The sequence below is a fragment of the Cynocephalus volans genome, chromosome 1 (assembly GCF_027409185.1).
Source record: "Cynocephalus volans isolate mCynVol1 chromosome 1, mCynVol1.pri, whole genome shotgun sequence".
Lineage (NCBI taxonomy): Eukaryota > Metazoa > Chordata > Mammalia > Dermoptera > Cynocephalidae > Cynocephalus > Cynocephalus volans.
This window is the reverse complement of record NC_084460.1, coordinates 109,559,208-109,573,592: the sequence shown is the minus strand read 5'-3', so window position 1 is coordinate 109,573,592 and position 14,385 is coordinate 109,559,208. Positions and strand designations below refer to the sequence as shown.

Genomic DNA, 14,385 nt, shown 5'->3' with positions numbered 1-14,385 from the left:
CATTATATTCTTAACTCTTTTTTAACGTACATTATAGAGTCACTCATTTATTAAGCACTTATGTGCAATGTGCTGTAAGGACACTAACATATTTAGGATATTGTCCTTATCCTCAAGGAATTTAGAATCTATGACAGAGGATATGATAAAGCTCTCACAGTATCCAGTTAATTTCCTAGCAGAACTTATCACAATGTGCAATTACTGTGTTTACTTTTTTAACTATCATTTATGACACACTTATGTACCAGGAGCTATTCTTGGCACTCTGATGAAAAGATAAATAGATCAATGGAACAGAATATATGTTAACTCATTAAATTCTCATAACAACCCTATAAAGTAAGAATTATCTCCCCCAGTCTTCCAGTGAGGAAACTGGAGTGCAGACAGATTTATTCAAGATCACACAGCTAATTGGGGTCTTTAGTCTGGCTTCAGAACCCACACTCTAACTTCCACCTTACACCATGTCTCATTTATTTCTTTTTTCCTTTATTGTCTGTCTCCCTCAGTTGGGATGTAAGCTCCATGAGAACAAGGACCAAGTCTGTATTCTTCCCCTCGCTACCTGCCCCCTTTTAGCACAATGCCTGGCATAAATATTTAGTGCATTAAATAATAAATAAATGTCAGTAAAATATACTTCTTTTGATACAGTTAAGCAACAGGGAAATCATTTTTGAAATTGAGGAGACAAAAATGAATAATACAAACCTCAAAACAGTCTCAGTTTCCTTCAACTTGGGCAGTGTTTCTTCAGTCCTAGGCCTCTTAGAAATGGTGCTGGTCCTGCCAAGAAGCTACTTGATCTGGGCTGATTGTGAAGAAACAAAGAATAGTGGAATTATTTCTTGGCATATTTACCCATGGATTTTTTCAAGTCACAGCAAATCCCTCTCAAACTCTAATGAAAGCCTTTCACTACAGAGCATTTTCCCCTGCCTGTCCCCACTGCATGCAACACACATACACTTGTACTATATGGGCAGGTGAATCAACCAGAGAACTGAGCATAGGGATGCATCCTTTATCAGACATTCTCCTGAGAAGTATGCTAGTAAAGGAACGTACACTGGAGTCCTTATACTCCAAAACAGGCTGGACCTCAGGGAAGAATGTGATCTGCATCATCTGTTTTGAACCGCTGATCTTGTCAGGTTGCCTGGTGCCATGTGGGGCAGAGCTGAATGCACATTAAGGACTTGCAGATGGAGAATGTCGGGCTGTCCTTCCTTCTCCTTGACCCCTTTCATTTTTTGCCTTACCTTCTGTATTGCTAAGTGACTACACCAATTGTAGGCTGGGCAATTAATAACTAAAGCCAAAATGTTTCATTATTTTAGTTACACTAAATTTCCATTTGTATTGTCCAGGCTAGGGGTTAGGGCCCACAGACCCTTCAAACCCGTTGTACAGACTGGGTCATGGACTCCTCACATGCCTGGCTGGGTCACCAGACCCTTCACGTGCAGGTCCACGCTAGGTAATTGGGAAAAGATCCTGGGAGCTATTGGCAGACAACACAAGCTCAGTCCTCAGCAGCGGTGGTGGCAGTGGCGGCTTCCATGGGACCATCCTGGAGGCAGCGGACCCTGTGGATCAGAGCCACTCATCCTTTATACTTAAGTCCGATAACCCAGGATACCTGGGTGAACACGCGCATCCACAGACAAATAGCCAAGGAACACCTGGGCACATGTGCATAGTTTACATTACTTACATCAAATGCTTGGCAAGATTCCGAACCCCCAAGGGACCCCGACCATTTATCTTCACTTTCCCTACATCTTCCCTTCATTTCCTTTACATGTGTAGTTGGAACAATTTTCTTAACCTCTGTTTTGTTGTCTATACAATGAGTAAGTTTTATTACTAGCGATTCTCTTAAGATTACTTCTACTGTGACTGGTGATAATACCTCCAACTTGCTTTTAAGCTTGATGCTGTTCATCGCAATCCTCTACAGACCCAAATCTTTATTCATTTTGGCAACATTCTTTACCCTCCAAGCTCTTTGATAATTGAATGAGGTATGTAGGTAACTGTAGGGTTACATGACTAAACCACTTGTTGGGTTAGGGCCATTGCTACGCCAATTGTTGGGTTATAGCAATAGCTACGCTAATTATCTGGTTGGGGTTATGTGACTATGCCAATTGTATGGGTAGGCAATTCATAACTAAAACCAAAATGTTTCATTATTTTAGTTACACTAAGTTTTCCATTTGTATTGTCAGGGCTAGGGGTTAGGGCCCATAGACCCTTCAAACCCGTTGTATGGACTGGGTCACCAGACCCCTCACATGCAGGTCCATGCTGGGTAATTGGGAAAGATCCCAGGAGCCATTGGCAGACAACACAAGCTCAGTCCTCAGAAATAGCAGCAGTAGCAGCAACAGTGGTGACCTCGCAGGGCATCCCTCGGGGGCAGGGGCACTGACAACAACAGCTTGCAGCAACAGCCTCCAGCAGCAGTAGAGGCCATCCCGGGGGCCCAGGGCCGTGTAGATCAGAGTCGCTCATCCTTTATACTTAAATCCATAACCCAGGACACCTGGGTGCACATGCACAATTACGTTAGACAATAACCAAGGAACACCTGGGTGCACGTGCATATTTACATCAAATGCTCAGCAAGATTCTGAACATCTGAGGGTCCCTGACCATTTTACTATATTTTCCCTACAGTAACCTGGACAAGTTTGTAGGAAAGGCTGAAATGAATATTAGCTGAAAGGAAAATGGAGGGACTGTGTACCAACTCCATCCAGCTAGGACAACCGAAATAGATGAGATGTCTTTTCATATGTAAAGGCTTAGTCACAGCAACACTGATCCATGCAGACCATAGAAGTGAGATGTGAAGGATCTTACTGGTGACTCAGCGCTTCCCTGCCATCTTAGCTCTAATAGCAGGAATTGATGCTGCTCTGACTGAGGCTCAGGTGATTACATCAGAACTCGAACACCTAAGTCCTTTTGAAGTCCCCCAAAATTCAGTCTGGTGTAGATATAACAGTAGGGCTTAGGACCTGAAATGCTAGAATCCCATTATAGTCCTTAAATCCAGTTTTAGTACAACACAGATAAAATTTATTAAGCAACATGGTCTCTCTCTTTAAATTCTCCTACAGGTTTTTCATATGAGAAAGATCCCCGGTTATACTTTGATGACACTTGTGTTGTGCCTGAAAGACTGGAAGGTAAGTAGCCCCACTCAAGGTCTGTTGCTAAGCTAGAGTGCTGGAGATGTCCAGAACACCTCAGTCAGTCTTATCAAGTTAAATGATTAAATCAGCATTAACAATTCCTTTTTGTCCAAATCACTTCAGAAACTTAGGACTAAAGTATTACTTATGTATCTTTGTCCCAAACAGGAAAAGTCAAACAAGAGCCCACCATGTATCGGGAGGGGCCCCCTTACCAGAGGCGAGGTTCCCTCCAGCTGTGGCAGTTCCTGGTCACCCTTCTTGATGACCCAGCCAATGCCCACTTCATTGCCTGGACAGGCCGAGGCATGGAATTCAAGCTGATAGAACCTGAGGAGGTAAGCTCTGGAGGCTGGGTTCAGGTGATTTTTGGTTTGCTGTTGACCATGGCGATGATGATGTTTGTTTAGATTCCATTAACACTTTTTACTGTGTTAAATGTGCCCTTCCTTCTCATTCACATTCTGGCCTGGCCAACGGACTTGGCAATGCCTTTCCTATTAATAGGACAGTTTCCAAAACATGGACAGGCAGAGTTCTCCACTATAGAACACACAAAAAGTGTTTGTAACACTTCTGCAAAATCTGGGGAATAATTTCATGAAGGCTTAAACACAAATAGGATATGCTCTCCCTCTTGGAAAGTCTTTTTCAAGAGTTGTTTAGATGATACAAACTTGTTTTGGCCTCAGCCCTTGTATGTCGTAGCCTATATCTGAGGCTACATGAACACATTGTATGACATTTTGGTGATATATTACAGGATGCAACTACCCCACTGCATATTTTAAATGGCTCTAACCTGGAGAAATAAAATTATCAGAGATGGGTCAATCTTATGAGCTTAGATTTTTTAAATGTGTTATGTGGCATCACATTAGTTGAGATATGACAGAAAACCTCCATTATTTTGCTAATAGAAAAAGAAACATTGTTACTGTCTTTTTGCCCAGAACTATTGACAGAAAGACCTATGGACAGAACCAGTACCATTTCTTCAATGGAAAAGACACAACATAGAACCTTTTTCCTGACTATCATGTAACAAAGTAAATTAAATCAGGTCTGAATTTAACATAATCTAATGAGGGGTGATTTTTAGTTTTTATTTGATTTAGAATCTAGAGAGATTATAAATAAAAAAAAAAAAAAACAATAATAACTGTCCCCCAAAACTGACATATGTTTCTTTTGGTAGTATGTACTTAGGCATATGTATTAAACCAGCAGAGCAAAAGGTATCTCTGAGTTGTATATAATTGAAATGGGAACAGTACCCTTGGAAAGCATTTGAGGAAGACTGAGGTTTTAGATGTTGTTCAATTAACTCCAGGGCTCACTTTAGTGCACCAAGGGGAAAAGTTGGTATGGGGGTTAACAGCAGGAGGTAACAATCTGGCACTTGGTTTTGAAGAAGGAAATGGTCTGAAAGTTAAAACGGGAAAAGGAGAATATGTAGATTAGAAACTTATGAAGAATCCTGATTGGTAGGAGAATAAGGCAGGCTTCTTTAAAGGCTATTGTAAAAGAAGACATGCATATGGTGTTCCCTGTCTTGTATTCATTCACAAGAATGGAAAAGTGTCAACATCTAGTACTGTAAACAGTTCCTATTAGGCTCAGTCTACCTTCAAAGCCAGGGTTTGGTACTGCTATATTTTTCTCAGTACTTCTTTCTGGCTAAGTCATGTAGAAATGGAGCCATGTTTTAGGCTTCCAGCCCTACTGGAGAACCCATTCTCCCCCTCACTGCATTCCTAAAATGTGGCCTGGCTTATGTGAAGTTTGAGGAAAGCATATCACCTAGACTCACAGGCTTTTTGAAAGTAGATCTGTCATGTGGGCAGCACTTACTGATTTATCTCATTTCACAAGCAGGAGCTTTTATTACTTTATTGCCACTGCCTCGGGCCCCAGCACAGGCTGCCCAGCTGCAGGTAAACCTGGCTATGACCCTTTGTAAAGCTGTTATTGAATCTTCCGCTCTCCTACCAGTGGTAAAGAAAATGATGAACAGATGGCAAAGGGCCTCTGCTTTCTTACTTAATAAAGGAACTAATATTCATCCAGAATGTTCATAAATGCCAAGCAGCCAACTCATGTGAGAGGCCTGCAGTGGCCTTGAGCCTCCCTTGGTTGATTGGGCAGCTTTGTTTCTTCAGGAAGTGCTTCTTTCCACCCCACCTTGAAGTCCCTGAGCATTCCTTAAGCTCCAAATGTTCCACTCTCTTAACCAGGACCGATTGGGTTCCACGCATGCACTTTCGCCTCAGGACACGCAACATTTGTTGAGTTTTCCCCCTCTACTCCTTGTGTAACTGTGAGGGTTCTATTCTTGTTGATGTCAGGAAGATACCAACTCTTGGAAAAAGCTGTAAGAAGTTGTCATGGGGGGAGCTTGAAGGGTGAGGCAGAGGAGGAAGCTGCTGGGGACGTAATTGTAGGCAGCTGTGTGGCTGAGTAGTGCACTCTGGGTAATTATCCATAATATCCATTACACTGTGCATGGAAATTGTGGTTTTAGAACTGCGTTTTGGCAGGCCCCCTAATCAAATGTCTTTTGATAGTCATCCAGCTTAGCACCCTCTCAATTATGACTGACTCGGCTTTAATCTGGAGCCATTTTAACTGTGAATCTGCATTAATGAATATTTTGGGGGGTAGGGTTGTTTGTTGAACATGTGGCAGATAACTGATGCCATGGGGAGGTTTTAAAGGATGGGCTGCTAGAAAGAGCCGCTCCCTGTGCTTCGGCTCCTCTATCTTTAAAGGGGAGGAGGAGATGGGTGGATTTTTTTTAACTCCTTCATCTTCAGTCCTCAAGACGTGTGCTACCAAAATAACTAATGGGAAAGATGAAAGTAAAGCGCTGGTAACAAGCTATTGGCCTGCTCCCCCCTCCCCTAGAAGAGGAGCAGCCCTGATTTCCAGCTGCTCTGGTGCTGTGCTGCATCATGCATTACTATGGAAGGAGCAGCCATGGTGAGGGCTACTGAATCACAGAGCTGTGGCCTGAGAGGATGAGTCAGTAACTATGGCTACCAGAGCTGCTTTGAAATCTGTGCATATACAAAACTCTCTCCAGCAAGCTATTGCATATGCAAGTGACAGCAAAGAGAGGTTGCCGCTAAAGTTGAAGAATATTCAAGAATTGTTTTCCACAACTAAACATAGTAAAACGATGAGTCTGGACTTCTTTTAAATGTCCCTGTCACTTGAGGCAGACAACAGTTAAAGATTAGTTTCATGGAGTGTCGCTTTTTTTGAATAGGGTAGAAGGACATATTGGTTTAGCAGATTTCCCTTCTTCCCACTATTTACATTGATTTAAAACGTTTATCTTTTCTAACCAGGATGTAATTAACCAGGTTAATTTTACCTTTTGGGCTGTTTTGAAGATAGAGTTGAGTGGGTGCAATACAGAGAAAAGAGGAGACCTGGGGACATCATGTCTGCCACCGGGGCATGAAGCAAACAAATGGAAATTGAACTTTCACAGAGTTTCTTACACAGTGGAGTAGAATCATGCCTATTGAATTATTCTAATGTAATTAGGACAAATGCATTCTTATCAGATCATTTCTGGTATTTATTAAAGGTCATTTTAGAATCCTGAATTTAGGAGAAGTTGCTTTCATTTTGCCCAAATACTTTAAGGAAATGCTTAATGTGAAATGCTATTTTCTCCCTACTTCCCACTCCATGTTTAACATTTGGTTTTTAAAAGATCAAAGGAATATAGTTCGTTTTTTTAAAAAGCTTCCAAAACCAACCTGGCTTGCATACATTTAAAGACCTTTGAGAAATCTCACATTTCCAGGGTTATTCTTCTCCTACCATGACAGCCATCCTCATAAGTAAGATTTTGGAAGTTGAGATACTTGAGAACAGAAATTGCTTGGCTTTCCTGAGAATTAGATAAACTCTACTAGGAAGTTTTCCTGCCATGAGGCCTCTTTGCCCAAAGCTCCAATTACATCTCCCCACCACTGCACCTCAGGTGGACTGGGCTGGATATAATGCACTTCAGAACTGTTTGAGAAGCCCTGTTAATTTTTCATTAAGTGGATAATGGTGCTGCATGCTTTAATGTCCATTCTGCAAGTCTGCTGGGAGCAGGGGATTGGATGGCAGCAGGCTGAAATGATCTGATTCCCCCCTTTACTCCATGAGCTGCAATAAGTAAACATCTCCCAGCCCCTTTCCAATCTTATTAGAATTGAACTTTTGCTCTGCTGGCCCATTAGCAACTCAGTAGTGTGTTTCTAATGTTTCAGGAATGACCATTCTAATTATTCCTTATTGACTGCTACAGAAACCATAGCAGTTAATGGCCACATGTTAATGGTCTATGGGTATTGGTCAATAATTCATATGTGGAGAAACAGTAGAGAGTCTGCATCCTCTGGGATGTTAGCCAAGCCCTCTGCAATCTTAAAGTGATAGGATTCTTCCACCTCTAGATCTCACCTCCTCACAGTTGTGACTGAATCATCACCTTTGTTGAATGTGTGTTCTTGAGGGAATTAAATGCTTTCCCTTCCAGGTCAGAGAAATGGATTACTGACCAAAGTAGTCAGGCTATATAACTGGCTCTCCTGGGATTGGGAGAAAACCACTAGACCCAGGGAATGTGTTTCCATTGCTTCTTTGCTTTCCTGTCTCTTCAGGTTGCAAGACGTTGGGGCATCCAGAAGAACCGGCCAGCCATGAACTATGACAAGCTGAGCCGTTCTCTACGCTATTACTATGAGAAGGGCATCATGCAGAAGGTGAGCAATGACGCAACACACTTAGACCACCCTGACTACTGTCAAAGGAAATGTCCAGGGCTCTATAATGAGACTGTTTATAACAGCTAGGAGAAAATGTCAACCTTGTAAGTGATTCTGTGGTAGGGAAGAGTCTTGAAAAAGCAAACTTAAGCATCAGATGAGATATAAAGAGCACCTTTAATGCTCTTGGGTATGTGGAAACCAGAAGATGCGTGTGGAACATCCAATAGGAAAATTAGGCTCCTCTGCTTTACTTAAACTGCCTCTAATTACAAAAATGTCCAGAAACTTAGATCAACTATTGTATCCATAAAGGAGTACATGAAGAAATCAATTTGAAGATCTTTCCTCCCACAAGAGCTTGGTTGAAGTATTTAGTTGCTAAAACACTTAGACTTCCAAATGTGTTGGTTAGTTAAAAGAATAAGAAAATCTTATTTCTCTTTCAGAACCTATAGAAACTGGAATTCAAGTTAAAAACCCAGGACTTATAAAATGGCAGCAGAATCACCTGGTAGCAGGTTGCTCTTTGCAGAATAGAGTCTGAAGCATATTTTGAGGAAGCCAGTAAAATAGTCCTTATTGGGATAGGTGGTAAGGGACAACAATCTTAAAATCCTGTGGATAAGTAGAAGATGAGAACGGCAAATCTTCGCTGGCCTTTCTTAGCCAGAAAATGTTGTAGTGCACTGTTCCCCAGATTCTAGCATTTACACATTTAGGCAGTCTACATGGTAGTAGCCGACAAGATGAACTTGGCAGAAATATATGGGCATTGCTGCTAAGAACATGTCTGCACTGAAGCCAGATTCATCTCTCTCCTAGGCCCTGTATTCCCCTCACCACCCTAAGAAAATGTCGAACAGCTTTTTATAATCTTCTGGATAAAGTCCAGACTATTTAGTGCTTCATACAGGCTGTTCCCAGTCAGGCTACCATCTAACTCCTGTTTCCTCACTCACATTTGACTGCTTTCACTAGAATTACCACCTTTTCTGTTAATTAATGTAGTATTTGTTTACCAAAGAATACATGTCACATATGTGTGTTATCAAGCATACTATAAAATGGAAAAACACCTATTAAACTACCATCCTGCTTAAGAACTAGAACATTCCTGATACCTTCATTACATGGCCAGCCCCTACTTGTTTTCTGTCTCAGTAATCATCTTTTCACTTCAAGAATCTGCAGTCCCCGGGCTGGGTTAGATGGTCCCCTGTTCTGCTTCTAATAGCAGCTGCTCTTATCTCTATTACTACCCTTCTGTCTGTGCTGTAAATTACTCCTTTACTTGTCAGTACCCCCACAGGACTGTAAGCTCCTTTGGGGCAGAAATTGAAGTTTGACTTCAGTGTTTGGCACAGAGTTAAGTGTTCTAGGATGGGTGGTCACCCTGCCCTATTTCCTCTTTTTTAAAAGTGTACAATTCAGTGGTTTGTAGTATATTCTCAGAATTGTGCAACCATCACCACCATCAATTTTAGAACATTTTATCTACCCCAAAAAGAAATCCCATACCCATTAGCAGTCACTTGCATTTGCCCCGAGCCACCATGCCCCTTTTAGTGTTAATTCGACCATCGGGTCAAATCCTAAGTTCAGGAGGCAGGGCCATTATTCCTTTGCTGTTCCCAACTCCAGATCCATCATGAGGGAATGTAACCAAGACACAATAACTTGAATTAATGGAAATGAGTTGTCTCTATGACTAGCTCCTAGATTTTCTACAGGAGTAGAAGATAACTTTTTTCTAAGAATGAAATAAGTAAGGAATACTAGAGGGCCCAGGAATGGAGGCTTGGGTAGGTTCAGATTCTAACACTCCCATTTGTTGGCTGGATGCTTTGAGGAAACTCAACCTCCCAAAGCCTCTATTTCCAATAAAATTGTAGATAATAATCTCTGCTCTAATCTCACAGGGTAATATATTGAAAATGACCCAGAAATAATAATGTTTTATCCAATATAAGGAATTATTATGTTATTTAATATATAACCCATGATCAAATGAGAACTAATTAAAAGATGAATGATAGCCTGTCAGTGTGGGGAGGGACTTAGAAAAGCTGTAGTCCCATGCCCTCAGTTTTTGAAGGGAAAATTGAGGTTCATAGGGGTTAAGACACATTAGTGACTAAACCAGGACCAGAAGCCATGTTGCTCCTGGCTTCTGAGCTAGCATTATGTCCACTAGGTCCTCCTGTCTCACTCCTCCACACAAACTGACTTTTGGCGTTGGGATTCAAGGTAGCACTATGGTTTAAAAAACTAAATAGGGATGGTTGATTGCACATGTCTGCCACCCTTAAGACTTGCTGGTGAAGACACTAATCACCCAGTTTCATACACATAGTCCCTAGTTACCTAGTGTTGGAGTTCCATGGAATGTTGGTGTAGACACCCATGCTCTAGTGACTGGACATCGAAGTGTCACCATAAAATGAGCTTAAGACCTATTGGGATAATTGTACTGGTAGCTCTACAACCAGCCACTGCTGCAACAGACTTCTTAAACCAAAGATTTGGAAGCAAAGCCATATGTCTTCAATTAAAAAGAGATTTTAGAATCACAACAGAAGGACTGAAGGGCAGGATTAAACTCAATAGTTCAAATTTTTAGCCTAAAATGTTTCTTTTATCAGTACTTTTAGTTGCCTTCTTTTTCCCCCTTTGTTTCCGGACAGTAGCTGATTATCAGGTTTGGTCTCCAGTGGTGTGTGCCCTCTTATTCTGTTGCTAAACAACCTGCAGAGAGTGGGTGATCCCATTGACCTCGATGGCTCATCAGCTACATGATGAGGCCCTTGAATAATCAAGACCTTCTGATTCTAATAATATTATAATACATAGAACACATATAAAGGTAGTTATCAGTTCCTTCATATAGCAGAACCACACAATGAGTAGATTAAAACTTCATATAAGCCAGAAAGCAATTCTTTTTGGCTTTGGAACATAACTTAAAATTTCCACACAACAATCAGCTTTGCATCTCATGAATATTCATAACACACACACACACAAAAAGAATTCCACATAGCCTCTCTAATCATTCCTAATCCTTCAAAATAACAAAGCCATACCATAAAAACTAAACTTCAGAGGTAACTGAAAATGTGATCTGTCTCCTGTATTGTACCTTTCGATCCTATACCTTCTTGAAAACATCACACACCAGCCTCCACATAACCATGCTGTCTAAACTGTCAGTATAAGAAAGTGAGGATTTTCTTTTAAAAGAGCGTATCTAGTGTGATTTTGAAGTTCGCATATCTTCCTTTTCAACTGCTGAGCTGTGATTTCATCAAAACACTTGGCAGGTCATAATAGGTCCCCGAGATTTCTCACAATAAATCTTAATGATTGTGATAATCAGCTTCTTACGAGCCTCCATTGGTCCCAGGCTCCTGAGAGCTCAGGGACTTAGAAATAGCTTATGTTCTTCCCTTGATCCCCATGCCCTGTGCCAGCTGGTCCTTGTAAGGTGTGTTTTCTCTCTCAGGTGGCTGGGGAGCGATACGTCTACAAATTTGTCTGTGACCCGGATGCCCTCTTTTCCATGGCCTTCCCGGACAATCAGCGTCCATTCCTGAAGGCAGAGTCCGAGTGCCACCTCAGCGAGGAGGACACCCTGCCGCTGACCCACTTCGAAGACAGCCCTGCTTACCTCCTGGACCTGGAGCGCTGCAGCAGCCTCCCCTATGCTGAGGGGTTTGCTTACTAAGTTTCTGAGTGGCTGAGCAGCCAAACCCTAGAGCTAGCAGTTCCCATTCAGGCAAATGAGGGCAGTGGTTTTGTTTGTGTTTTTGGCTGTTCCTTAAGCTTGCCCTTTGAGTATTATCTGGAAAACCCAAGCCATCTCTGGATTGGCACCCTTAAAGACATACACCTTAAAGATAGGAGTGGGAACGGGGAGGGGCAGAAAACCACCAAAAGGATGGTGCCTCAACTCTGATTCTGATGAGGTTTCTGGGAAAAGATCAAAATGGAGCCTCCTTACTATGGACAATATATGCAAAGCAATACCTTGTTCAGGTTAGTACCCACAAAACGGGACAGAATGTGTGACAATCTTCATTGATCATGGACTATTAAATGCCTTTACATAGAAGGGCTCTAGTTTGCACAAATTATTGAAAAAGAAATCACAAACCCATAGAAAAGTACATAGGCTAAGTTAGGGAGGCTCAAACTATTAAGGGTTAAAAATATGTTTTGAAATTTGGAGAGCTCTTCTAGCTTGATCTGAAATGTTTCCCATTGGTCTAGAAAAAAGGGGAGAAGTAAGAACAGCTGTTACCCACTCTATGGTTCTCAAATTGTAAGTCACTGCTACTCTTGGGAACCTTTCTGGCCATGTGGTCACCAAGTAGAGCAAGCCCCCTTTCTCTTTCCAGTCACATGGCCGAGTGTGGACAGCTTTCATTTTAGGAGAAGGGCAATGAACACTTTTGACAGTATTTTGTTTTACTTTGATTTGGGGGATTGTTTTGTTTTGGTGGTTGTTTTGGAAAAACAGTTTATAAACTGATTTTTGTAGTTTTGGTATTTAAAGCAAAAAAAAAACCCTTTTGGTAACTGTGCACTGTGTCCTTTAGCCAGGGCCGTGCCAACTGATGAAGACGCTGCAGCTTGAGAGGGGCTTTGCTGGGGGCTTCCCCTTAGCCATGTAAAAGCCCACTTTGTTGCCTGCTTAGTGCTTTCTGCACCAGACAACCTGATGGAACATTTGCACCTGAGTTGTACATTTCTGAAGTGTGCAGGGCAGTCTGGACACAAGCTTAAATTCTATATGTATAGTTCCCCATGTTCACAAACATGCCCTCTCAAACATGGAAAGCATATGTACATAATATACATCACATCCATTTGAAACCTGGTCACCTGGTGGGAACCCTAGGGATTCTTCCCTGGACATAACTGGTGACAGTTTCCATTTCATCAGTTTGTTTTGATTTCCTTCTCCTTTTAATCTTGGACTTTAACTCCTACATATGATTCAGTAGGGTTCGAGACTTATGTGTGACCCTGACAGGTAAAACAGAGCTAGCATTCTATTGCCACTTTTTTTTAAGTTTATTTTGAATGCTGTATTATATTGGAAAAGTTTTAAACCAAGCTAAAGCTATGTGAAAGTTGAGCTCGAAGTAGAGGAAAAGTTACTAGAAAGTGGTAGTACTTTGCTGCCTGCTCCATTGGTAGAGTTCTGTGCTCCCCTTGACACTTAGCATGTTAAGAATGGCTGTGCTGTTCCTGAGATGCAAAGGAGACAGTGCTGACTCCATGAGAGTAAGACACATGCCTTGAATTGCTTTTCTATTAATGGAGCGTTCCATAGTCTCAAACAGTCCCCCTTGTGACTGACAGCACATTTGTGAAGAAGTTCACGGGGACAAGGGGTTCATTTTATAGCTGTGGAAACAATAGATTTTCCTCTATTGGAAACTAATTAGCCCACAAAGGTGTTGAACCTATAGCTTGGGTCTTAATTAGCATTGTACTCTAATCAAAAGACTCTTTCTAAAACCATATTTATAGCTTTCTAACCTACACATAATCTGTATACATAGATGCATATTTAACCCCCCTGCCGGCTAGAGATTTATTTGTTGTAAATGCTGTATAGATTTGTTTTTCCTTTCTATACTTATCCTGGTTTGGGTTTTTTGTCGGTTGTTTGGTTTTTTTTTTCTATGAACTTATGCTGTCTTAGCAAGTATGAAAGTAATCCTCTATAGCCTGAGCTACCCCTCCCCTGCTGAAACTATGTGGCCTGTGCTGTCACAGGACATAGGACGGCAGCATCACCGTGGCATTCCCATCAGATTCATGCACTTCCCGGATGGTTTTTGGGTTTTTTTCAGGGTTTGGGGGGTCTGTTTTTTCGCTTCTTTTCCAGAGTGTGGAAAGTCTACAGTGCAGAAGAAAGGCTTTAACCTGCCAGTTGATTTGAAATACTTTCCCCTGCGCAGGGCTGTATGCATCCTGCCAAGCTGCGTTATATTCTGTACTGTGTACAATAAAGAAGTTTGCTTTTCGTTTATCAAGTGCCTGAAACCTGCCTCTTTCTTGCACTCAGTGGTCTGGTTTTAAAGCAAGCAAAAGCCGCCAGGCTTCCTCTCTGTCTCCAGCCCCACCCCTCTCCATCAACTATTTAGCCTTACCGTGGCATTGAGAGTAGTTGAGGGAACTCTTACCTGGAAATAGAAGTACACAGCTGCTCCTAAACTCTGGCTTAAAATTTGATCCAGAAGAGTAGTAGGCAGAGAGGTTCTCCTCCCAGCCAGTGGTGAGTTGAGATCACCCACGCCCTTTAGCCCATCCAGTCACCAACTTGAAAAGTATAGCTCATGTTTGGGTCTTGGTTGTGTGAAAGGATTACTAACTAGGCTAGG

The 14,385-nt window shown here is 41.8% G+C and overlaps 1 protein-coding gene across 1 annotated transcript in view; it reads left to right on the top strand.

Moving 5' to 3' along the window:
• The window catches only part of ETV5 (ETS variant transcription factor 5), a 58,867-nt gene extending 44,834 nt beyond the window's left edge, over nt 1–14,033 (top strand). Inside the window, exons 10-13 of the mRNA XM_063095009.1 lie at nt 3,138–3,206; nt 3,381–3,550; nt 7,883–7,984; nt 11,493–14,033. Coding sequence (XP_062951079.1) covers nt 3,138–3,206; nt 3,381–3,550; nt 7,883–7,984; nt 11,493–11,714 — 563 coding nt within the window. The 3' untranslated portion in view covers nt 11,715–14,033. The remainder of the gene's footprint in view (nt 1–3,137; nt 3,207–3,380; nt 3,551–7,882; nt 7,985–11,492) is intronic.
• The last annotated feature ends 352 nt before the right edge of the window (nt 14,034–14,385 follow it).